Source organism: Melanotaenia boesemani, chromosome 7, assembly GCF_017639745.1.
Source record: "Melanotaenia boesemani isolate fMelBoe1 chromosome 7, fMelBoe1.pri, whole genome shotgun sequence".
Taxonomy (NCBI): Eukaryota; Metazoa; Chordata; class Actinopteri; order Atheriniformes; family Melanotaeniidae; genus Melanotaenia; species Melanotaenia boesemani.
The window spans coordinates 10,779,998-10,804,819 of NC_055688.1; the positions used below are offsets into that span (position 1 = coordinate 10,779,998).

At 38.6% G+C, this 24,822-nt stretch overlaps 2 protein-coding genes across 2 annotated transcripts; both read right to left on the reverse strand.

Annotated features, from left to right (window-relative positions):
- Positions 1-81: 81 nt before the first annotated feature.
- cpxm1b (carboxypeptidase X (M14 family), member 1b) lies at positions 82-8,506 on the reverse strand. The gene is made up of 12 exons (XM_041990328.1): positions 8,121-8,506; positions 7,899-7,983; positions 7,138-7,297; positions 6,959-7,050; positions 5,341-5,464; positions 2,960-3,156; positions 2,663-2,842; positions 1,828-2,025; positions 1,431-1,527; positions 1,010-1,149; positions 769-871; positions 82-504 (listed from the first exon to the last, which is right to left on the reverse strand). Exons 1-12 carry the CDS (start codon positions 8,312-8,314, stop codon positions 200-202), a joined length of 1,875 nt encoding a protein of 624 aa, XP_041846262.1. The 5' UTR covers positions 8,315-8,506; the 3' UTR covers positions 82-199.
- A 9,998-nt stretch (positions 8,507-18,504) lies between these two features.
- On the reverse strand, positions 18,505-24,607 carry smu1a (SMU1 DNA replication regulator and spliceosomal factor a). Its single transcript, XM_041990808.1, has 12 exons — positions 24,496-24,607; positions 23,240-23,450; positions 22,760-22,912; positions 22,448-22,558; positions 21,369-21,497; positions 21,085-21,204; positions 20,855-20,971; positions 20,499-20,626; positions 20,291-20,417; positions 20,036-20,203; positions 19,756-19,908; positions 18,505-19,317 (listed from the first exon to the last, which is right to left on the reverse strand). The coding sequence occupies exons 1-12, from the start codon at positions 24,519-24,521 to the stop codon at positions 19,219-19,221; spliced, it is 1,542 nt and encodes a 513-aa protein (XP_041846742.1). The 5' UTR covers positions 24,522-24,607; the 3' UTR covers positions 18,505-19,218.
- Between the last annotated feature and the right edge of the window lie 215 nt (positions 24,608-24,822).

Sequence of the window (24,822 nt, forward strand, 5' to 3'; positions counted from 1 at the left end):
AGTTGCTCTGCTGTTCCACAGCAGATGAGGAAAGCGTCGGCGCAGGTGGGAAAGTGTAATATGTCTTCTTTAAAATTTATTTAAATAGTACAAAGGCTATGGCCTTGATACCTTTAAAAAAAAAAAAACTAACAAGAATCCAGAATGATCTAATGTCTCTGAACCAAGTCCTGCTTTGTTCTCTCCTTGGCTTCCTTCGTCACACCCTCTTCGCCCGTTTAGCAGCTGCAGCGCGCCTCTGGTTGATGGCCTTGGTGGTGGCGCGCAGCTTACGCATGCGTAGCTGCCATAGCCTGAGCTGCAGGTCCTTTGGAAGTTTTCCCCCCTTTGCTAGAATGTCTTTAAGCCTCTGTTTGGGCACCTTGGTGAGGTTGAAGTCACAGATTGTAGGGTAGTGGTCATACATGACCCAGCAGGTGCGTGAGGACGGTAAGTAGCCCTCTGCGGTTACTGTCACTCGGTACTCTCCGGGATTCAGCAGCCGCCAGTAATCACCATCAGCCACTGAGTGAGGAAAAACCAAAAGTAGCACTTTGGATTATGAATTCAAATATAAAATATTAAACGTAGCCTGAAATGTAACTATGATGCATTATAGTATGTTCTGCTGTTTTATTGGATTTACATGCAAAATTATTTGCAGTGTGCATTCAGCTTGCAGTGAAATTATGGTGTGCTGAAGTGTGCCAAGAAGTGTGATGAAACACAGTAAATACACGGTTGTAAAGCAGTAAAAAACTGAACTGAATGTATAAGGTGAAGCTGCACCTGATCTAATGTGATGATCGATCTCCTCAACTTTGATGATGGCATCTGCTATTCCAGCCTCTGTGTCTCTGTCTCGAATCACACCCTTAATTCCACGATGGACCTAAAACAAAATGAAGTGCAACAAATATTGTACTTGTTTTAGTCACAGATGTATTATCTCCCTTTTTTTCATAGGTCGTTTGACGGAAATTGCTTAAAATTTCAAACAGACATAAATGATAAATTTGTGCTACCTGACCTGCTCCATGTAAACCAGGAGAGACTCTCTGTTGTTCTCCCATTCGATAGGAAGCTCGCTGGCATGAGGAAACTTATCGCAGGACAACTCCACTGTCACCTCAAAACAGTTGGTGTGCAGGTAGCTGAAATCATTCATACCTGCAAGTAAAAACAAATGCACCACCTGACGGCAACGGTGACTTCTCCCGCTTTCATCTGCTTGGCCGTGTAGAAGCTTGTCTGAAGCACCAGATTGTTCAAAATGTCGTGTAACTGTACTTGAAAGTATTTCTTTAATTAAAAGCTTAAATCTTTCTTGACTAATGTAAAGATCTAGTGCATGAACTCATATGTAAACTTTGAAAACACCACTTCCTTCATTTAAAGCAATAATCATGAGCATCATGTATAGATTTTTACTTTAAATCACACATTCTTACTTCCTGGAACGTTGTGCCAGTCAGCTCCATTAATGATGTTGTTAAATCTAAGGAAGTCTTTGTTGTGGCATGGCCGCCGGTCCGGGTTTGACATCACCTGGTCAGATTAGGTCACAGAAATATTTCACGGTCAGTGTTAAGTCACTTTCCAGAGCACATATGTCAAACTGGTCCAGCAAAGGGCCGTGTGGCTGCAGGTTTTTGTTCCAACCAAGCAGCAGCACACCAGATTTGACTGATTCAATCAACTGATCTCAGTCTTCAGACAGCTGATTGGTCAAACTGTGTGCTCTTGGCTGGCTGGAACAAAAACCTGCAGCCACACGGCCCTTTGCTGGACCAGTTTGACATGCCTGTTCCAGAGGAAGCTGATCTTTGAGTAAGAGGGGAGAGTAACCCGATTGGTGCTGGCGTACGCTGTGGCCAACCAGCGGAAGAAGCTCTCATCAGGGGTGGGTGTGTGCTCACGTGGTGCCCAGTCCCGGGTCATGTCGTACGGGTAGGTGACCACCAGTTCTCCTCCATGGAGGTTAGCACCAAGAACAAACGGGATGTTCTGCATCCAGTTGATGACAGCTCGGGTCTCAGATGCAACCTGATATTGGAGTTTATATTGTTTGGGAGTATATTGGAGTATATAGTTTATAAACACAGAAAATAATAAATTATTCTATATTTTTGCATTTAATTATTGTTGCATCTTATTGCTAAATTTTCTGTGACTGCAGGGTAATGAGGTGGGAAATAACTCTACAAAAGAACTGGCCGTATGGAAGAGCCAGACAAAAACAGTTCTGATCAATCCTACATAAAACAAAATGGTGACACCAGAATCAACTCAGATCATTTCTAATGTTACACAGCTTTACCCAGAGATATCCAGCATATAAAGGCCTACGGTGACTGACAGTTTGGAGTTTGTATCTTATGGATTTGGTCAGAAATTATTTTTTCTGTCAGGGTTTCCAGTATGACCAATCCTGCTTTAGTGGTAGGATAGAGATGCCAACTTTAAATTCAAATAAATACAAATAAAAAAGGTTAAACTCAAATGTACAAAAAAGATTAATAAATTAATCAAAACCAGCATAATTTATATCCCATCATTAACCACATCCTGATCTTGTATAATTACATTACGCTGGACTGTTCTCTGCTTGTAATCTGACAACTAAAACAATAATCAAGACAAGCAGAGGAAAGCGTTATGATGAGTATATGTTATCACTTACAAAAGCCTCTTCAGAGGTGTACATTTCAGGGATGGGGAAGTAATGGTTGATGAGCTTGGACCGGTCTGTCTCCAGCTCGATGGCGGTCCACATCACTGAGTTGAGATCAGCAAAGTTGTGGTTCATATCGATGCCTTCATAGCTGTAGCGTCCCAGAGCCCAGCCTGCCAACTCCGAGCCCTGTGAATGAAAAAAGATTGGAATAAATTATTTTTATTGTAGTATAATTATTCAATATTTGTGGACTAAACAGTTTTTTTTTGAGTTTGCATTGTATGAAGGGATAAATTTTGACACCTTCTTAAAGGCCATCTCATATCCGTCAGGGTTCATGGAGGGCAGAAGGTGGATGCGAGTCTCTTTGACCAGACGGATGATCCGTTGGTCTCCTCGTTTGTACTCTTGGCACATGTACTGCATCAGATTGAGCAGAAGCTCCCGACCCAGCACCTCATTCCCATGCATCCCCGCAACGTATCGAAACTCTGGTTCTCCTGCAGGGGGCGCCAAAAGCAGAAATATGAATTTAGCTAAGAACACTCATTTTGACATGTAAATACGACTTTCAAAGGTCTGTTGGATCACTAAGGAGAGTACAAGAAGATCCAGCTTTACATTTACAGGATTTTAAATATTCTTTAGAATAGTCACATAAAAATTAGATGCAGCTGTGATGGCAAGTCTGTTCTTATTTGTTTAACTTGTCAAACTAACACCCACACTTTCTGGATTTTCAAAGCACTGTTGCAAAGATCAGTGTGTGTCCTGTTTGCTCCGCATCCATACATACACGGCACTGGCAGGCATCTCAGAAATTTCACACATCCTCCTTAAAATCATTTAGGAGGAGTTTCAGTTGACTGCCAAGGCAGCACTGCTCATTGAGACCAGCCTCTCTGCAGATCTGAGAGCTGGCTGATTTGGATGTGTCAAGATATTTAGTGTGTATGACATCTACAGTACCAGTCATGTTTGGACACACTTGTTCAATTAAATCTAATAGCAAAGTGTGTCCAAGCTTTTGGCTAGTAGTGTTCTAGTAATCCCCTCTCTTACTTTAAACTGGTCTGTACAGTAAATTAAGATTGATATGAAAGTTTTTATGGAAAACAAAACGACCAATTTAGAGGTGTAACTCTAACAAAATAATCAGCCATTTTTAGAAGAGAAAAATCAATCAAATGACTTGATCAATTTTCACAACTTCTGCTTAAACAGTGTTTTTACACAAAATTTGAAAAAAAAAAACATACTTCAAATTACAAAAATTATAAAGAAAAAACTTCTAATTTTAATAAAAAATGTAAACTGACATTTGAATGTCTCTCAGTAGATTAATAAAGAATATTGACTGATTTAATTCAATCATTCACATCACCATGGCAACCTTACCTGCCACTCAAAATTCCTAATTTGACAGCTTCTCTTATCAATTTCATAGATTCAGTTTCACTTCTTTTAAAAAAGACTTTAAAATGACTTGATGTGAAACAAATGAATATCAGAGTCTTTCTTTTGGATGAAACAAGTTCAGGTTTGGATTTAATCTCTTTTCCGTAACATAATCGTGTTTTTTCTGTAATTTGGAAAGAACTTCGCCCTTTGACATATATGCCTGCACGGTCTGATCACAGTTAAACATCTCTCAGGTCCTGCAGGAGTTATTAAAACTGACTTCAGGAGAACGTTGATACATTTCTTCTAAACAAACAAAAAAATTAAGGTTAAAAAGTTTAAAGCCAACAAGTGTGTCATAGAGCAGGGCTACTCATGATCCAAAGCCTTATTTATTTAACCTCACACTGAGACATCTGCGGCCATGCCGAAACAAGGAAATCAACAGTTTCGGTCCCCAAAGATAAAACAACATTCAGCATGTTAAATAATTGGAATTGAAAACAAGACTGAGAATTTTTAATCCGGTGTTCAAACTATGATCACCAACATGGTAAATATTGAAAAACCGTAATAGGTTATTTCACTCCAGTGACTTTCAACTGGAATTAACAGTGGAGGGAAAAATATCTATTTTCCTGTTTCAACTTTACCAATTACTGCAGCCTGCACATGAAATAATACTAGACTGTGTGTCATTAGGAAGATCTTTGTGTTCTAAGCGCATTTAAGCACTTGAAGATATTAAATTTGATTACTGAACACAAGTATAATCATTCTCTAAAACTGTTACCCTTCACTTAGCTGTGCTGCCTTCACTGCCATGCTTTTTGGCGGGAAAAAAACTATCAACATTGCTGTCATGTGGGCCAAGCTGATGAAGCCAAAGAAAACATTTGTAAACCTCCGACCAAACAAAGTGGAACCTTCACTGTACAGCTTTACGTTTCTCACAGTGCTGGACTGTCTGTTCAGGAAATACAGAAATACAGTGACAATTAGTGTACAGGTCCCCTCTAACCCTTTGACCCCTTACTGCTATATGAATGCAAGAGTGTGTATTCCTCCATGACATGTTCCTCTCATTAGGTTGGAGCAGAAAGTGGAAAAATGCAGGTTTAATTAAAGAAGCATTTCTCAGAGGCAAACGGATCGTCATGAAGTCATAAAAAAGTCCTCTGCCTTATGAACCACTGAGAAAGATTTGGATTGTAATGAAACATGAAGGAACAACAACAGAGGAAATATTAAACACTGCCAGACAATCAGACATGTAAACTCACCCAGTTCGTGTTTTCCAGGGTTGTCTGAGATCTCCATGACGTAAAGCTTCAGACCAGTGTAGCTCTTCCCAATGCTGTATATGCGGGTGATATTCGGACACTCTTCATTCACCCTTTTCATCAGCTGTGAAAACAAAAGTCAAAGAAATTTCACTGACCCCTGAAATTTGGAGCTTTTTGGACTTTTGATTGATAAAGATCAGCTCCAGTTTCAGTAACTAAGCCTTGTCATTTTAATGACATTAACTGTTGACCATCTTTGCTAACACTGTCATTGAAGAAAAGACAACATGTATAAATATAAAAAATAATGAATACATAATAAAAATAAAAAAGAAGCTAATTGTAAAAATCCACCAAACTTTAAATAAAAACAATCAGAGCCAGGAGATTATCTAACTGGGGTAAATCACTGCCTTGTAAAAAGACCTGTTCATACATGACGACCTCTTTGAGGGCAGGGCTAAAGCACAGCAGAGAGGGAGGGGGAGGGGCCTTCAGTATTTGAAATATCACATTCTCCTTTGGGTTATGAGGCTGTTAGCACATCACAGGGATGGACAATACCCACATTTGTCCTTTTCAATAAGATACCATTGCTTTATGGTACTTTTTAATCAATATTGATACCAATACCTTTTTCCCCTTAAAGGAAAATCACAGAATTGTACAGTGTGCATTGATATCTTTATAGAAAGGAAAACAGGAAATATCATTAAAACTCATGAACTCAGGTCTCTATCAAGAAGAGAGACTTAAAGGTATGTGATCATTTTGTTTGTCTGCAAGATTACACAAAAACCGCTAAACAAATTTTCTCAAACTTCTGGGCTGTTTGTTTTAATCTTACATTTCCATTAAAACTTTGACACCATCAGCTTTGGTAGAGGATGTGCTCTCTGAGTCACGTTGTTTAATTTTTAGAAATCTACTACATCATTGATGAGTGATGAATTTTCCCAAGCCGGATGTTTCTCTGAACTCTTTGAAGATATATGGTTACATGATTACTGAGGAGAAAACTAAAAGCTGGAAATAGTAAATCAATATATCAGTCAAACAAATTGAGAAAGATTTCTATGATTACAGGTTTGTGACTGAACATGAATTTTAAAACTTTAGTCTACGGCACTAAAATTGACTAGTTTCTGTCTCCTTATGGCTCTGTTCTATGAGTTGTAGAAGTTTGTGAATTTATGGTTGTGGTTTTTAGGACAGATTAAGGATCGTGTCTCCAAAACTGACTGCTTGCAGTGGCAGCACGCGAAGGTCAGTGCAGGACTGAAACCTGACTGAGACTGAGAACACACACACACACACACACACACACACACACACACACACACACACACACACACACGCACGCACGCACGCACGCACGCACGCACACACACACACACACACACACACACACACACACACACACACACACACACACACACACTGTCACATATACTGTGGAACATTCTTGAGTAAATAAACAAAACCACAAACATGTAAATTTGTCAACACTGGTGAAGAAAGATAATTTTTTTTAACTAAAAACCATTATTTCTGTTTTTAAATAATTTATAAAAACTATAAAATCTTCAGTATAGTCTACCACTCCCTGTCTTACCTTTCTCATCTCCTCATAGTTGTGATGCCTGAAGTCCAGTTTGTCTTTGGACCCTGTTGGTTCTGTCTGCCATGCGTAGATTGTATTGGGATCTGTAGGTTGGGAAAGTTCAGTGTTTAAACTGCCAACAGCATGAAACATGTATTTTAAATCTGTTTCCAGTCACTGGCTTCTTGAACCTGGAAGTGCACATCCTAACACCTCGGCTCTGAGGCAGATGTCTCCCTCTGTCCCATTCTGATACCAAGTCTGCGGGTTGATCCGAATGTAACGGGCTGCTGTGGACGTGTTGAACAGGGCAAGGACAGGTGTCTCTGCATCTTGGTTTCCTTCAAATACCTGCAGCACAAACATATATGGTGAGTACTATAAAATAAGGGAGCTAATATAAAGATGGCAAAACTAAGAAAACAACAATGTTTTAACAGTACTTTGTTAAATACTGTACTTGTTCATGTGGAGGAGCTGTACTACAACACCTTTAAACCAAATTATAAACACAAATGTTTATTAAAACACTTTTTTCTTAAAAAAAGTGTGAAACCTTAAATTATATTAATATCTGGTAAACAGCTTCAATTTGGCTAAGGGGGAGAAAAGTGGTGGAAAAAGGATGACTAGCCATCATAGTTAGCTGTAGCACACATACTAGAAAAACAGCTGATGGTGAGAACGTCTGTTCCTGTATTTGCTTTTTTTTATATTAAGTATAAGCTGCATAGTATAAACTGATGTTTCCAACATTTCACAGAGAAAGGAAGCGATGATGACCCTAAAAAGAGGATTAGCAGCTAAGTAAACTTAACTAATTCATTTTACAGACTTCCTTTCACAGATTCAGAACAGTCATAATCATTTTAATGATTATTCAGAGGTTTCGTTTGATTATATTGGCACAAACATGATTCCATACTTATAAGGAACTGAGATGTTAACTCACAGCCTCTTTGCTACCGTTCATACACGGCGTCCAGACCAGTGTGTCGTTACTGAACTGAACCTTGTAGGTGTGCACCATGTCCCAGCTGTGAGAGAGCAGACACATATGTTTTTACAGTAAATATAATTTACGTCTTTGCATTATTCCATTTTTCTCTGGACAACTTTGTCTCCCACTTTTAATTCTCACTCTGCATGCATCATTTCATGCATCAGCGCTGACCTCCAGATGGAGCTACGTCCCTGTAGGATGACACCAGTGAAGCGGGTCAGTCGTCGAGCGTCGACTTCCAGCCACTGCTTCTTGTCTTTGTACCGAGCGCACCAGGCCCCATCATAGATGTCTCCATCATGCGTTCCAGACTGCAACACACAACCCACACAAACGAAATACACAGCGTGGCTCTGATAGATCATGTTGGTTTTCTTTAGTTTGGTGTTGGTCCGTAAAGTTACCTGGATATTTAGTCGGCCCCGGTGGGGCCCCAGGCCTCTGCGCTTGTAGGATGAAGCCCTCAGCTGATTGTCTTTCACCCTCAGTGATTCCAGCCCCAGTGGAGGACATTCTAACAGTCAACAGGTTACTATTATGTGAGCATAATTTACATCTGAACAAGCAGAAGAGCAAAGTAATTGGGATCGAAGGACCCAGGATCAGAATGAGGGTAAGAATGAACCAGCTGGTAATAAATACTGTCAAACCAAAATCGATTGCATTTGGTACGAGGTAAGCTCTTGCTAATGCCACTGCACTTAATTTGTGTGTAGATGGAGTATCAGTCGAGCAGGTGACTAAGACCAAATTATTGGGTGTTAAATTAGATAACCTATTGTCTTGGTGTGACCAGATTGATCATATTGTTTCGAAGATGGGAAAAGGCATTGCTATTTAAAGGAAATGCTCTGCCTATGTTCCATCTTCTGTTATGCGTGATGTTATTTGGTCACTTGTTCTGTCGTATTTGGAGTACTGCCCTGTTATTTGGTCAGGTGCAACGTCAAATTACATAGAATAGAGCAGCCCGATAAGTTCTTCACTGTTCTTACCAGGCCAATGTAATTGAGATGCATAAACAGTTATCATGGTTAACTGTATGGAATGAATCAAAATGTTGTCCTATGATGTTCGTGCATAATGAGATATGGAAGGGTACACCACATGTGTTTCATAAACAGGTTTTTAGAGTTTTGCCATGGACATAACACTTGACAAGTAAGCACAGGTCTTTTTTTGGTCCCAAAACCATAAAGAAATGTTATGATGAGGACTGTCCATTATAGAACGTCTTCGGCTTGGAATAAACTCCCATTTAACGTTAGAACGACCAGTAACAAATTATCTTTTAAAAAGTTACTTAAACACAAGTTAAAGAGTCCTTTATAAACTGGCAGACACAATATAATTTTTCTGTTTTTACAACTAATTTGGTTATTGTTGATTTATATGCAAAGTAACTTTACTTAGTTGTTGAAAAGTGTAAGATGTCATGTGTTTTTTGTTTCATTATATAGTGTAATTTTAATTTTTATATCTTTTAATTGTTGTTGCATTGTTGTGAGGACTCCAGGAAGACTAGCGACCACTTTGTGGAAGCTGATGGGAAATCCTATTAAATGAACAAATAAACAAACAGAAGTCTGATTTATTTTCCCCCAGACTGTTAACTCATCAGCCAATAAGCAGTTATTAGTTGATTTATGATTGACTGTGTTTAAAATATAGTACACAGTACTGTTATATAAGTAATAAGAGCTGAAAGGAAATGTTTTGAAAGGCTAGATTTAGTTGAATGCATTTTTAATTGGATTCTAATTTTGAACCAGTTTTGTGTGAGAGCCATTTCACTGTTTGATCCTAAATCCAGCAAAAAAAAAAGAAAAAAAAAGGACAAACTGGTCTTTGTGACAAAGATTCAACAAGGTGTTGAATCAGCTGCAGATCCATGATGAGAATCTTCCCTTCCACCACATCCCAAAGCTGCTCTACTGAACAAAAAGCTGGTGATTGTGGATGCTGCTGGGAGTACAGTGAACTAAGAAAGCAGTTGGAGATGATCTGAGCTTTGTGACATGGTGCCTTATCCTGCTGGAAGTAGCCATGAGAAGATAATTAAACATAATTCATTCACTCTACAGTTAGACACAGGTGGTAGCCACAGCTGCCCTGATGGAAACATGGCTGCCAATCCGATCCAACAACCTCACCGACTGCCACCAAATATTCATTCACATTCATACACCAGTGATGGTGGAACTGGAGAACGACTGGGGTAAAGCAGGATTTGGATGGCTCGTTCTATTACTTGCGTCATTGCTGCCCCAACTGATATAAAGGAGCCTAAAGTGTGCCATGAAAATATCCCCAGTACAATTACACCACCACCCCAAGCCTGAACAAGGCAGGATGGACCCATGCTTTACGTTCCCACCAAATTCTGACCCTACTATCCTACCAGAGATGGTATTCTGCATACATTGGTTGAAATCAGAAGCTATTTGATTTACTGTTGCCTTTCTGTGATCTTTAACAAGTCTGCCCATTTGCTTCTGACCTCTGACATCAACAAGACATTTTTTTAATATTTTCTTTTTCATTTCTTTCTCTGTAAGCCCTAAAGATGGTTGTGTGTGAAAATCCCAGTATTATATAGTAATTTCGTATCAGCTCTGAATTTCATGCAAGATAAAAGAAGATGAGAAGTTCCCTTTCTTATCTAAGTATTTCATTACTCATTATTAAAATGTGGATGAATTATATTAAGACCACAGAGGGAAAAAAAACTTCATATGCGTGGACACTTTCAGTACCGGACTCATTAAACATTTATGAATCTGATCATTAATAAAACGTGAATCTTAACCTATCAATATTTCCTATCTGTCGCTATGGGAGATAACATCAAATGAGGGACTGCATAATCTTTTTTACTTGTTTTGAAATATTGATTGCATTGGATTACTGCAGGTTTTGATTAAGCACAATGCTTCTATCTACACAGATTTCCAAATTGAGTCTAGAAATGATGAAATAGAGAAAGCAAAACTTAAATGTAGCCGGTAAGGTTTTCTTTGACCATCCAGCGTCCTCTGCTGCCTCAGACAGACTGTCATTGTCTGCAGGTTTCAGCTCTGCTCAGTTGGCCTCTTCCTGTCAGGAAGCTCTCTTGGCTGCTAAAGAGTGTTGGGCCAAAGTGTCGAGGCCGCATAAATGAAATAAAACCCTTTCACCATTTTGCCTTCTAGTCCAGTAGGATCTCTTTTCAGCTGCTTGTAACTCAGAATGAGTCTCTGCTGCTGCTGACCTCTGAACTTCCGTCAAAAACCAAATCTCTCCTGAAACTCCTCAAGATGGGACAGAGACATTTGGTAAACCAACTCTTTCCAGAAATGAGGGCATTAAAATCAGCTGATTTGATAGATAAACATGGCAAATTCCCAAAGGAGAGAAAACCAATCAAGATTGTGTTTTAGGATTCCCAAACTGTTGGAAAACCTCTAACTCCTCCCAGGAATGATGGTGTCAGACTGTGGTCCCTTTTGCTCAGTAACAGCTAGAAAACTAAATCCCACAAACTCAGTGTTTTCAACTCAAAGATGAACGACTAATAAAAAAGTTCTTGCTATTGCCAAATAGTTGTTTTTCCATTTGTTTGGGTTCATTCAGTTATTAAAATGCTGTTATTGTAATTTACAAACTTACATAAGAAACTGCAACCGAACAGTAAAGTGGAGAAAGTAGAATACTTGTTCTACTTGAACATTTACTACGTTTCTGTCAAGAGATGATTCTAATTGTAACACAGCAGAGCCTGAACTATATTGGAGGAGGTACTATTCTGACACTTCTGACATGCTGCTGATTCTGGCATTCCACTGTTAATCTCATCCCAGCACGTCCTGACAGGCCTGAATGGGTTTTAATGAGCATTACCGCTGATGTGACTTGACATCTTGCTTACTGGGCATTTATTCCTAGCAAAGCCCTAAAAAGATAATCTTTGACCTTTCATTTAAATTATACATATATTTATACTGTCATACTCCAGATGAAGTCCTGGTATGCTGGTGTCTCGCTCCACCTGTCTGGTTCATCAACACCACTACTTTTTCAGGTTTTCCAGCTTCATCTCACTGCCAGAGTGTTGACTCTGCCACAGTCAGACTCAGTCTAGAAAGTAACACTTTTCTGAATACTTTTGCTCTGACTGATTAAGTCGCTTTTTGCCACAGATTCCACAAATGAGACCACCAGTCTCACCCCAGACCCAGGTTCACTGATTTCCTGCATACTAATAAACAAATATCCTGAAACTTGAACTCTGCCTCTGCTTCTTTAATTGGGTTCTGCCACATATTCCTGACACACACTTTCTATGTAGATGTACAGCCCAGTACTCACACAGACACGCAAATATGCATGCATATCCTTGAATACAAGAATTTGTGACATAAAGTAAAGTATGAATACACAACTTAGAAAGTTGGAAACTGGCAAAGCAAAAACTGCAACGATTATTTGTTTTCAACTTTTTAGAGAATCAACACATATAAACAATATAAAGTAAATGTTTAACTCAGTGTCTCTTTAGTTTTATTTATAAAGGTAGAGCTGAAAGTCCCTCAATAGCCATGCTTACATGGACACAAGTATTGAGATTAAAAGCCTGATCAGAATAAAAATGCTTCATATAAACATACCAATCAGAAGATTATGATCTGGGGCCTCATGCATAAAACTGTGCGTAGCAAAGCAAACTATAGGTGGCGTCCTCGGCGCAAAAAGGAAGTGCAGCACACTTCAACTTTCAGATTTAAAAAAGTGTACACATGCACATCCCATGCCTGTTTCCGTTTATAAATCAGAATCAACTCTAAAGCGGGCGCATGTGAGGTATTGCCTTCCCATGCCCACATGGTGGCTATAAATGGTCAGGTGAACGCCTATAATACATATTCATCACATCATTTGCGTGATGGCTTGGGAGGGAAAAAGAGGGAAGAAGCTGAATTTTTTGGAATGTGAGACAGATCCTGATGGACCACGTTGACAAACATAAAAATGTTTAAAGGGCACATCGTGGGCATTACTTGTGTCAGAAAGGTAGAATAGTAACAGCTTCCAGTTGGGACCTTAGGCAAGACACTACAGCCCACAGTAAACCGTGTTGGAGAAAAGCATCTGCTAAATAACAGTAATGATGCCGGTAATGTAGTTTTTTGTTTAATGTATAAAGTACAGATACAGTTGATATTGGTAGCAGTTTATTTAGTGTTAAATAATATTTCTTTATAGTTCCTGGGTGTTCCAGGTGGGTCGGTGGTGCTGCTGAAGAGAGTGAGGCTAGAAACTAGACGCAGCACCACAGCAGACATGTCCTCCGAGGAAGTCCTGCACATGCAGAAGGACACTATCAGTGCTATTAACAATGTGGCACTAGAGTTTCAGGAAATGGAGACTGTCTTGATGGAAATTGGGACAACAATTAAAAAAGGATTGTTTAAGAATAAGTAAGTAAATAAGTAAATACAGGAAATCCACCTCTTCTGTGTTTCACAAGTGTTGCATCACTTTTAGATGCTCCAGTCTGTCCCACTCGGCTGGATCTCAGAATAAATGACAGAAACTTACTTTTGACATTTTCTTTTACTGACTGGTACATGTTGGCAGCAGACTGTCCATGTCACATCTGCATCAGACTCTGCCGCAGTCATTCTCCTTCCCTGCATTCCCACAGTCAATTCCCTGCCTGAATTAGCTACACCTGTGTCCAATCTAGTCCCGCAGTCATCACCCACACCTGTTTCCAATTCCGGTACCCGGCTTTATAAACTCTAGCTCCACCATCATTCCCTGTCAGAATTTGTTCGTTCCTGCATGAACTTTACCTTTCATCTTTCCCAGATCCGTGGTTCTATGGATTCTGTCTAGTCCAGTGTGTCTAAAGGCAGGGGTGCCCAAGGTGGTCCTCGAGGGCCACTGTCCTGCAGGCTGCAGATTTTCCAATGCTTCCTACTTCGACACACCTGACTCCCTGAAATAGATCCAACAGCCTCTTAAGTTTTGCACAATGACTCATCAATTTGAGTCAGGTGGTTTTGGAGCAGCGACACATCAAAAACCTGCAGGATTGTGGCCCTTGAGGAGCTGGGCACCCCTGCAGTAAGACAACTCCTTCTGTTTGTGATTGTTAAATAAAGTGTGTTAATCAATCTCCTGTCTCCCAGAGGGGTCTATGTGTAACAGTCCACCTCATCATTTCATTGATTTTATTCTGTACCGTTGGTGTCACAGTTGCCCATTTTCTCAGATTTTGTGCGTACGCCATGGTCAGAGTTTCCATGGAGGTAGGAACATTTTCTCGCCAAGTTTGGTTTTTATAAATCCTAAAAGTTGAATATATTTATACGCTGGTTTTTGTATCTATGCCAGCTTTATGCATGGGGCCCCAGATCAGAGTCATTTGGATCAAAATTTAATTCCAATTATGATGGCTAAATTATGGCAATTGTTCTGATTAGCTTGGAAGAAAACACATATTCTGAAATGTGGGTGAAAATTATCCTTACTGCGCATGTCTGTTATGTCAGCCATGTGTCAACATAACATAATCCCACAGTTTACATTACAGCTTGTATTGCATTGTTCATTTCTTTCAATAAAGTTTATTTTTTAAAAAATAAAGTAAGACATTGAGGGTCCAAAACAGAAGTGCTTGGTTTGTTATATAAAAACATTGCTTGACATTTTAAAGGAAGTGTAATTATTAGAGGGGACAAACTGAAATGACTAAATAAATACACATGTCCATATTTGTTTACATAAGAAATTCCTGTTATTTTTTCCACTGCTATTTCAGGAAAGTCAAGATGCATTATAATCAAAATAACCTTTTCCAGGTCCATGTGAACAGTATAAGTTGGATTATAATTGTAAACTGACTGAAGACATTTTGTGCTTGTAAACACAGCTACTGACGCATACGCCAGGTCACAAAAAATCAAATAAATGTTCTCTGCAGGTAGCTTTACTAATGTAGGTCATGTCTCTGTGGTAATCCAGAAAAAGGCTGCATAGTAAAAAACATTTATACTTTATAAAGCAGTTTAATCCAAATCTAACTGAACAGTGACTGAAAAATAAACTTTAAGTATAACAGAAGTGTCAGTGACTATCTGGTCAGGTGATTTGAAGCTGTGCTTGATGCTGACAGTAACTGTGAGATTTCTGGTGAATAATGTTGGCTTTTATGGTCACACCAATTTATTATTTATTAAGTCAAGGGGGTGATTTTTAAGCTGAGGCTTTTGGCCTTTCTACCTTTTGGTTGGGCTCTAAATGACCAATAAATATTTTTAATTCATTTTCATTAACTTCGGGTGAAGTTGATTAACAACATAAGAATTAGGATATAGTCTGTCTTACATCACCTGTGATAGGCACAGTATTTAGTCATGAATTTGACCTTTTTTGTGTTAATTTAGGAAATAAATAACTTTTGTTGCTTTTTAAGTGGGTTTTCTAATAATTCAGTGTCCAACTTAGTTAAAATTTCTCATTAATCCGTTTTAAGTTCATGTATAATGTATTTATGGAAAAAGGCAAGCTGAATAATCCTGACAATAACACCACATGGCTAAATCAACAAAACCTATTAGTAGGTACTTAGACCTGTCCCTTGCCTGAGTGGCATACAGTATACTTTAAGACTAATACAGACACATACCTGAGACTTTTTCTGTGGACTGGTTGGTTTTTTTGCTTTCTTAGCAACAACTGGCTTCTTGGTGATCTCTTTGGGTTTCTTCGTGACAGTTTTAGGCTTTTTTGCTGTCTTAATGCTTTTTCTCAACTTCCTTGCTGTAAAAAGGCAAAACACATTTTTCGCAGAAACATCCCTTAACAACATATAAGTTACTATGTACAAATACACCAGGAAAAATCATTTAAAGTCTTAGTAAAGCTAATTTAGATTGCATTTAAACATGTTTTATGTGTTAAATGTGGGAAAACATTTTAAAAGGCCAGAGAACCATTGTGGAGTTGTTTAAACAATGATTTCTTTTTTCTGGTCAGGATTTTTAGGACAGCATTGTGCTTTCGTCTTGTGGAGAGCTCACAATGCACCAACATCTCTGGTGATATCTTTCCAAAGCTGAAAGGTGACTGAAATACGCAGCCAGTGTTTGTAATTTCACATCTAATCAGCTTTCCTTAATTTAAACTTCCTTCTTTTGATCTGTTAAGTGTCCTTTTAATACAATCTGATTTGAAATTCAGCATGTTTGGCTGAACAATCTTTACCTATTCTTAGTGAGAAAAGCCCGGAAAGACACCAGCATCTGCATCTCAATGAAACAATCATTATTAGCTAAAAGGGACAGAAGCTAAAGGACTGCACAGGAACAGCCCCTACACAAACACAATTTTATTAAGTGATATTATTTAAGTGAATTTGTTGCACAAAGTTTAGTGATAATTTTATGTCACTTCCATGTGATTAACCATTACATGAAAAACTGGTTAGCTTTCTTTGGGCTAGCTTAGCTTTAACATTAGCTTAGTGCAAGCCTGGAAAAAGCTGTTACTGCTAAGACGTTATTCACCACACAACAATCCATACATTTACATTTTAACACACACACCTAAAACTATAGAGATTTTGTTTGCTAATTTAAAATTTCATGCGGTTTCCGACTGAATAAACTTAGTTAGCTTCATGCAGCTATAGCCTCATATCTGATGGGCAGATAACTGTTACCCAAGCATGGAGAGGCTAAGAGATAAAAAAAAATATGTTATAGAAATGCTATGTGTGAACATTTTAGAAGCTCATTTTTCCATTAACTGCTGTGTGTCCTTGATTATGCATGACCACCACTACAAGTAAAAGCTACAAAAAGTGTGACTTATTTGTTTATTTTATTTCTCCTGATCTGAGCCAACAGCGTTTTCGTCTCAACCCTCGGACACTAAATGCAAAGACCAGTTATTGTGTTTTACACATGTGCATGACATTGAGGGACACTGACAGAGACTGTAAAAGATGTTACCATAACTCCATCAAGGTTTTGTTTGTAGCATCCAAACACAAACAATTTTTGGTTGCTTGGTTCTGAGAAAAGGTTTGTTATGTTACAGTCAAAGTTTTTATTCATGGGTACAGTGATGGCACATTTGACACTCCCTACACTGTAAGAACATTTTAATAGCTTATATTAGAACAACTGTGGATTAAAGTTTTTTCATGAAGTTCAACTAATTTAACATGAAAATTTCATATTAATCATTAAGTATGCACGGTATAGCTGATAAGTAGGAGTCATTATTTCTGTCTTTTAATGATCAAAAGTATAAAACCAAAAATGAAGAATATCAATTTGATATCTACTCACCTACTTTCAGAGGATCTTCCACTTTTTCATCTTCTGTCTTGGACAATTTTCTCTTTGCTTTCTGATCTTCACTTTCAGTCAGGAGTTCAGAAGCTCTGACGGTTTTAGATGTTGACTTTGTGTAACTGGTTGTGAATCCTGTGTTGGGAACTCTTCTGGCATTGGTTTTCCATACAGAAAAAAGGCTCTCAGATATGTTAAAAGTGTCATCTAAATCCACAGTGGGTCTAATTGTTATGTCATCAGCAAGTCTGCTAGAAACAAAAATAAAGAGGCTGCAAATTGGAAAGAAAAGCAGAGTGATTTGGAGAAATCCTGGCATTGTGACTCTCTCCAGTGGATACCCCTCACACACTGAACAGTCATTCAACCTTCCTGACCTGCTGCTGCAACTCTGCCAAGTTCCCTTCAGTGAGAACTGTTTCCCTTCACATACAGGTTAAAAAATAAAGCCAGAGATTAGATCAGGGTTTGTTCATTTCTGGATTTCTCTCCTTTTCTTTTTAATTAGAGCTGAATATATTTTGTGTAGATGGTTTGAAATGACAAGAATTTAATTTGTTTTAATTATTTGGTAAAACTGAGAAAAAATTGGTTTAGTAATAATGGAAACCAAAGCATATAAAAACACTTAATTTCCCCAAATATAATTATTGTATCTGTTGTATTCCAAAAAATCCTCCCATCCTTTTTTACATGCTGTCATTAAGCAGAGACAATTCAGGACCAATAATGCTTTAATAACTCAAATGCATCACATAAAGTTGGCTCTAATTAGATTTTACTTTTAGGAGCAGGTGAGGTCCAAGACACTCATCAATTTCATGTATCTTTGTGCCTTTAGCTAGAGGTCAATATAAACTTTAAATTGGAAGGCTCTGCAAACATCCTACACGTCCTGCTAGCAGATTTAACACTCCTCTCTGCAGAGCTGCTGCTCTAAGGATATTCCAACTAGTTTTTTTAGGGATCAAATTCCGACAAAACCTTTTTTTTTTTTACCAGAGAAGCAGAATAGGCAGACCTCCTCTTTTTGCAGAGGAAGGAGGCGATGGGTGGAAACTTAGGACAGATTCAACCTAAAGATGTTTAATGTGCTTATGCAACAGTCTCTGGGATTGTATCTGGGATTCAGTAGTGACTGCAGAAAAAGATCATCACTTACCTCAAATTTTATGTCTATTCCACAACAACTACGAGCACATTTAATTAAGTCTGGTTAAATAGTTTTAATGGTAAAGAAAATAAATGTTACATTGGATATTTGCACAACCAACAGGTTACAGGTCATTCAATTTGAGAAATTCAACGATTTTTTTGTTTGCCACATTCATATGAATGAAAATGCAACAGGGGGAAAAAAACAAACATTTGACTTGTTTTTGTTCCAAAAGCCTTCCTCTCAGTGAGGACAGTAACCTCAAACTGAAACAATCAGATCTTTTGACTGCTGTTAAGAAACAGCTGTTTCTGATTAGCCAAATTTTAGCAACTGAATAATTTAAGGCATCGTGGCCTTTGCTTTTGAAAAGAAACCTTTCATTTCAGACATAACACACACACAAACATGTGACCACAGACTATTTAACCAGGTCTCATTGGAAAAAACAAAAAATAAAAAAAAAGCCTACAAAAATTTATTTACAAAAAGTGGAAATTTCAAAAAAGAATCTGAGTTTACAGACTTCTCATCAGCTCAAACATGGCAACCCTCCTCCTTTGTTATTAATTACACTTGACCATTTTTAAAGCCTTGTGTGTTAACTGAAGGTGCTCTGACACATATAAACCTTCAGGTCCACATAGAGATGGACAGGATTCACCAGCGTGGTCAAATGTCAAAAAAACTAAAAGTAGATGGAGTAATGTCCAGAGTGAGGGGAGCAGCTGCTGAACGAGAACGTCCATTCTCCTTTTGGGACGAAGCTTTAAGGTTTCCAGAGCTTAAGCAGACCGTCCTCACTGTATGTGCCGATGAGGTTCTGGTGGGGGTGGTGGGCGATTCCAATCACATCCTTCTCATGGACCTGGAGAAGATCCAAGCAGAACGTGAACAATGTCAACAACTAAAACAAAGACTCATAGTGGAGTTTTTGGCAAATCAATAAAATATTTAGATTTAATAGTTCAGATCAGGGGTCTCCAGCTGCTTTTAGATGTCTCCCTGATCCATCACACCTGATTTAAATGAAATGACTCTCCTCAACAGCTTGTTGTTAAGTACAGCTCATTCTAATTCAGGTGTGCTGCAGCAGGAAGCATCCAAAACCTGCAGGACAGCAGCCCTCGAGGACAGACTTTGGACACCCTGGTTCAGAATACAGACTCAAAAAGACATCTGCACTTGCACTCTAACTGTAGCAAGACAGACAAGTATCTCAAACTGAACGCTAGCAGTAAAACTTTAGAAACCTGAAGGAGAAACTCAGTGTGATATTTTTGGACTCTTTGATGCTGGAACGTACCGTCAGTGTTCTCTCCAGTTTGCCGGTGACTGTGCTGAAGCAGTAGAGCACAAAGTCTTCACCCACACAATAGATCCACTCACCACGCGGCGACAGAGTGCAGCACACAAAGTCACCACCTTCTCTCTTACCAGAGCTGAAACTCCTCACGATCTGCACAACAAGCACATCCAAACACAGACAGGACATGAGCATCACAGGCAGAGGGGCTCAATTAAACCAGTTCCAGCAGCCCCTTTGTTTTTACTTCAACCTTTGTGGAGTGAAGATTTGCACCAACCTGTCCCTGCATGTTCATGATGACCACTGTGTTGGAGCGGTTACACACTACAAAGTGCTCTGGATTCTTGGGCAGCAGGATGACGTTGTTCACTGTGATGTCTGTGCCGGCAGACGTGCCGAGAGGTTTGAAGGTGCTGCTGCACTCTGTGGTCTTCACGTTCCACACCTAAAGCAGAAAAGCAGAGATTTATGACGCCGTTTCATATCCAGATGAAAGAAAAAAGAGAACAAGCAGTTGTTTATTTTCTTTTACCTTGACTGTACCATCAGAGGAAGCACTAATGATGTGATGGCCATCTGGAGTGAAGGTGGCCTCATTAACAAATGAACTATGACCACGGAACTCCTTCAGAGTTTTACCCGATTTCAGTCCATGGATTCTTGTAAAAAACACAAAACAAAACAGGAACATTGTTAGCAGGCATAATAGAAAGGTTAAAGGTGATTGATATATTGTTTACCTGATAATCTGATCGAAGGAGGCGCTGAGCAGCTGACCACTGTCCTTACAGAAACTGACACAAGTTACTCCTTTGCTGTGAGCCCGTTCGAATCTCCTCAGACACTGACCGCTCTGGATTTTCCACACCTACAGATAAGAATATGTCAAGTTTTATTATGGTTTGAGTCTAACTCAAAAACAGTCAGGAAGTAAGACATTTTCAAGCCCTTTAACATGTTTTTTTGCACAAAAACAAAATACAAAAGTATATAACTGGAAAAAATTGTTTTCTAGGATTGTTTTTTTTTTTAAGTCAGCTGCAACTGCTGCACAATGTAATAAAACATGTAACAGCAAAACAGGATGAAAAATGACCTTGATCTTTCCATCCTGGGCTCCTGTGGCCAACATCTCTGTGTCTCGACTGAAGCACATACACAACACTGCATCATCCATCATCATGAAGTTATCCTGAGCCTGATACTTCAGATCCTGTACAGCATAATACATACAATTAGTTCAAGTCAAAAAAGGTTCATTTTAATGAGTGCAAACAGTGTTTTACCCAAGCTGAAAGTGTAACTGGTGAGTTTTGCTTTTGCTACCTTTCTGATTTTGCCTGTGGTGAAATTCCAGACTTCAATGAAGCCGTCCACTGAGCCAGTGACCAGATACTGACCATCAGGAGAGAAGCGGGAACACTCCACGTGAGATTTCTGTCCAAACTGGTGGTGAAAAGAATAGATTAAGAAAAGTTAAAAAACATTAAAGTCAGGACATTTGTTTAAACTCCTCATCGGTGTAAAACTTAAAATCAAAAACATAAATGTTGGTTTTTCAATGTGGATTGATGAATCCTTTAATCTACATTTTGAAACAGAGTGGATACCTTGATGTGCCTGGTGAGCTGGGTGGGGAAGCGTTCCTCCTCCACATCTTTGACAGCAGCTTTACCTCTGAACAAGTCAATGGTCATACCAGGAGGCAGGAGACCCTGATGCTGCTGCCACTTCAGAGCCTACGGAGGGAAATCATCATCAGCACTTCATGTCAAAGTCACTGACAAAAGCTGAATCCCATTTATACCCCTTAAACTTCCCCCTCCGTTTTGTACATTCATGTCAGGAAAAGGGCTTCTCATTTTCTTTTGGATGAAGTGGAAAAGGTAAGGGGGAGAGACACACACCCTTCCAAACAAAGACAGCCCGGACCACACCTAAAACAAAAGGGTATAAAAAAGTTTCCAGATGGAAATGCTGTTGTCATCAGCAAAGATGACGACAGAAGGAAGGCATAACATTTGTGTTCTATCTTGTGGCCATTTATTTACGATTTTGTTCATCATAGAGTTGTTACCAAAATTGCTAACTTAGCGCTAACTGCTAATCGATAACATTCATTAATGTTAACATTAGCTAATTTGCTAATGCCGCTAACGGTCATCAGCATAGACATATTGTCTGTCCTGTACATCAATTTGGTCAACGGAGGTCGTTTTAAATGTGCTATAGAAATAAATTTGACTTGACATAGCCCTCCGTGTGTGTATCATAACACTACAGCATGTTTCCTTTCGTCTTGAAGACAAGCACAAAAATATGCCCACAGTCCAGGCCATTAAAACGATACGGCATCTTTGTTATCAGTCTGTTGCCATTCAGTTCTCATAGATACTTGTCACTTCGTCTGACGGAGCAATGGTGACTTCTGATGATGTGTGGCGGTCAAGTAGGGGTACTTCATTTCCTAAGGGAATGTTTGCATCCCTTCCACTTCGTTTTAAGGGGAGAGGGGTGGGGAAAAGCAAGGGGTTGGGGAAGGGGTAAAAAAAGAGAAATGGGAATGGGCCTAAATCTTTGCCGTCTGTTACAAATATTTCCTGATTACAGTTTAAATTAGGCTGCATTTCTTTAAAAAATAAATAAATAAAATAAAACAAGTAAACCTGCAGGATTTCAGGTTACAAACCTGTCCCAGCAGAGCCATGAGACGAGAAGGGGGCACCACGCTGACTTCCCCTGCCAGGGCCTGAGCAATGGCCGCCCGACGCTTCTCCTTACTGCTGCCATCCGGGTATGCCTGGACAGATGTGCATTATTAAGTCTCAAAGAGAAATCCATGCCCTAATCCACTAAAAATCTTGTTTCTTACTGGGGTGAAAACATTCATTCAACTTATGAACAAAATACAAAGCAGATAAATGGCATAATCTTAAGAAAATTAAGTGAAAAAGATTATAAATAAAAACTGTATCTTGCGGCACATATATTCTGGACTCACCTCTCTGGGATCAAAGTAGGAGCGAGCCAGCAGATTCTCCAGGTGGATGTATCTTTCAGGCTGGGTCTGCTTCAGCATAATCATGGGATCTGTCTGCCTGAGGAGTGAACGAGCTGCACCAAGCTCTCTCAGTTCAATAAGCTCCAAGACAACCTGGTCAGAAAACAACACCAACACACTCTGATATGAGGAAACAGTATTTTGGGTATGACATGCTAGAATAAGTAAGGACACCAGGAGGGTAAATGCTGGGTCATCTTCAAGTTGAGACCATTAAGAATCCTTTAACATTCATCCTAAACTTACTTAGCTCTAATACATTTTCCAATGACACCTTACAGAGCAAGTGCCTTTGTCTTAAAAAATAGGACAAATACAGGAAGTTAAGGATGGGAATTTAAACAGAAGAAATTTATGTGTGAGAACTCTGTCAAATGTACAAAGTTACATATTTAAAACCAACATTTATTCAAACCTCACCTGTTCATAAAGGTCTATCAAGGTTTTATCTGGCAGTTTCAGAGACTGGATGGCTTGCAGGACAGTATCCCAGTGACCACTGTTTATGTCTGCCACGAAGCTCTCTATACTGTCCACAGTGTTTAGAGACACTGTGGTCTCCTCCTGCAGTGTGACCAGAGTCCGGTGCAGATTGTTTTCCTTTAAGTACTGCATAATCAGACGAATAACGCTGAGAAAACACAAATAATACAGATGAGATAGAGAAAACCTGGCAGACAGGTGAAGCAATTCATATTATAAAACTGTGTAAGAAGTCATAGTTTTATGATGAGAAATTAAAATTATTTGGGTGTTTTGCAGTTTGCATCGTGTTGGTAGAGACAAAATGAGCTAGAAAAAACTATAAAGGAAGAGAGACTACAGAAAAAGAAGAAATTACTTAGATACGTTTGTTTAAAATTAATGCCTGTATAATAAGTTAGTTAATTTAATGGGTTAATTTAAAAACAACAACAACAAAAAAAAAAAGAACAAAAAAAAAAAAAAAAACCACACACACTTTAGTTTTTTAAAAGGTTAAATAATACGATTAACTCGCCAGCAAATATCCATCATAGTTAAGCTGCATGAATTTTGCAAAAACATATTTAGAAAAACGGGATATTGCTGATAGGACATGAGTCTGGACTTACAAACATTTTATGATTCAGTTTATGTCTGATAATTTATTCTGCGTGAATTCATTGCTAATATATATAGTATATTATATCTATCTATATATATATATATATATATATATCTATATCTATATATATATATATATCATCCCAACTCAGATCGTAAACAAATTGAATGCACAATATCACAGAAGTGCATATACAAGGAATAAATGGAGTAAATTTTCTACATATAAACAAGCCTTTATTCGCTGTTAAATATAGAGAGTAGAATCAATGGTTAGCTACCAAGCCCAACGTTGATTAATTAGCTAACTTTAGCTTCCAATCCAATACTGATGCATATAAGGGATGGGTGAATTACACTACTGCATTTAAACACGAAACTTTTCCTATTTGGACTGGACAAGTACGAATCAACATCTACGGATGTAAAAATGCACGTTAGCATGCTAGCTGCGAAGCTAACGTAACTGTACTACAGCTAACGATAAGACAGGCCTCACCTTGGAAATTATCAACAATTGTGCAGTTATTAGTCCTACATTTATTCTATAAAGACACGTGCTTTTATCAGTGATTTAATGTTATACTTACTCGGCAGATTCCACCTCTAGAGACATGATTATTTATCTTAATACAGCAGCACAAAGACACTTCTGCAGCATAAGTTAGACACACGTAGAGAAACCGGAACTTTTGGGAGGAGCTAAAGATTTTTCGAAATAAAAGTCTCTTATATTCAGATGATTAGATTATTTTATTATGTCACTGGAAATTCAGATCGTCAGCTGCTCTGTCACACCAGACATGACATAACATAAAGGAAATGAAAATATAGAAGACCAGATATTAATGTACAAAGAAAAACTATGTTCACAGTGCAATAAAGTCAAGGCACCTTATATATATATTTATACACAA

Coding starts and splice junctions, on each gene's coding strand:
- cpxm1b (XM_041990328.1), bottom strand. CDS start 8,314: ATGATCTATCAGAGCCACGCTGTGTATTTCGTTTGTGTGGGTTGTGTG. Junction 2,026..2,662: donor ACACCTCTGAAGAGGCTTTT/GTAAGTGATAAC, acceptor CTCCAATATCAG/GTTGCATCTGAGACCCGAGC. Junction 1,528..1,827: donor CGTACGCCAGCACCAATCGG/GTTACTCTCCCC, acceptor TAATCTGACCAG/GTGATGTCAAACCCGGACCG.
- smu1a (XM_041990808.1), bottom strand. CDS start 24,521: ATGTCTCTAGAGGTGGAATCTGCCGA. Junction 23,451..24,495: donor CTAGAGGTGGAATCTGCCGA/GTAAGTATAACA, acceptor GTGTTTTCTCAG/CGTTATTCGTCTGATTATGC. Junction 20,418..20,498: donor TCCTTCGATCAGATTATCAG/GTAAACAATATA, acceptor GTTTTTTACAAG/AATCCATGGACTGAAATCGG.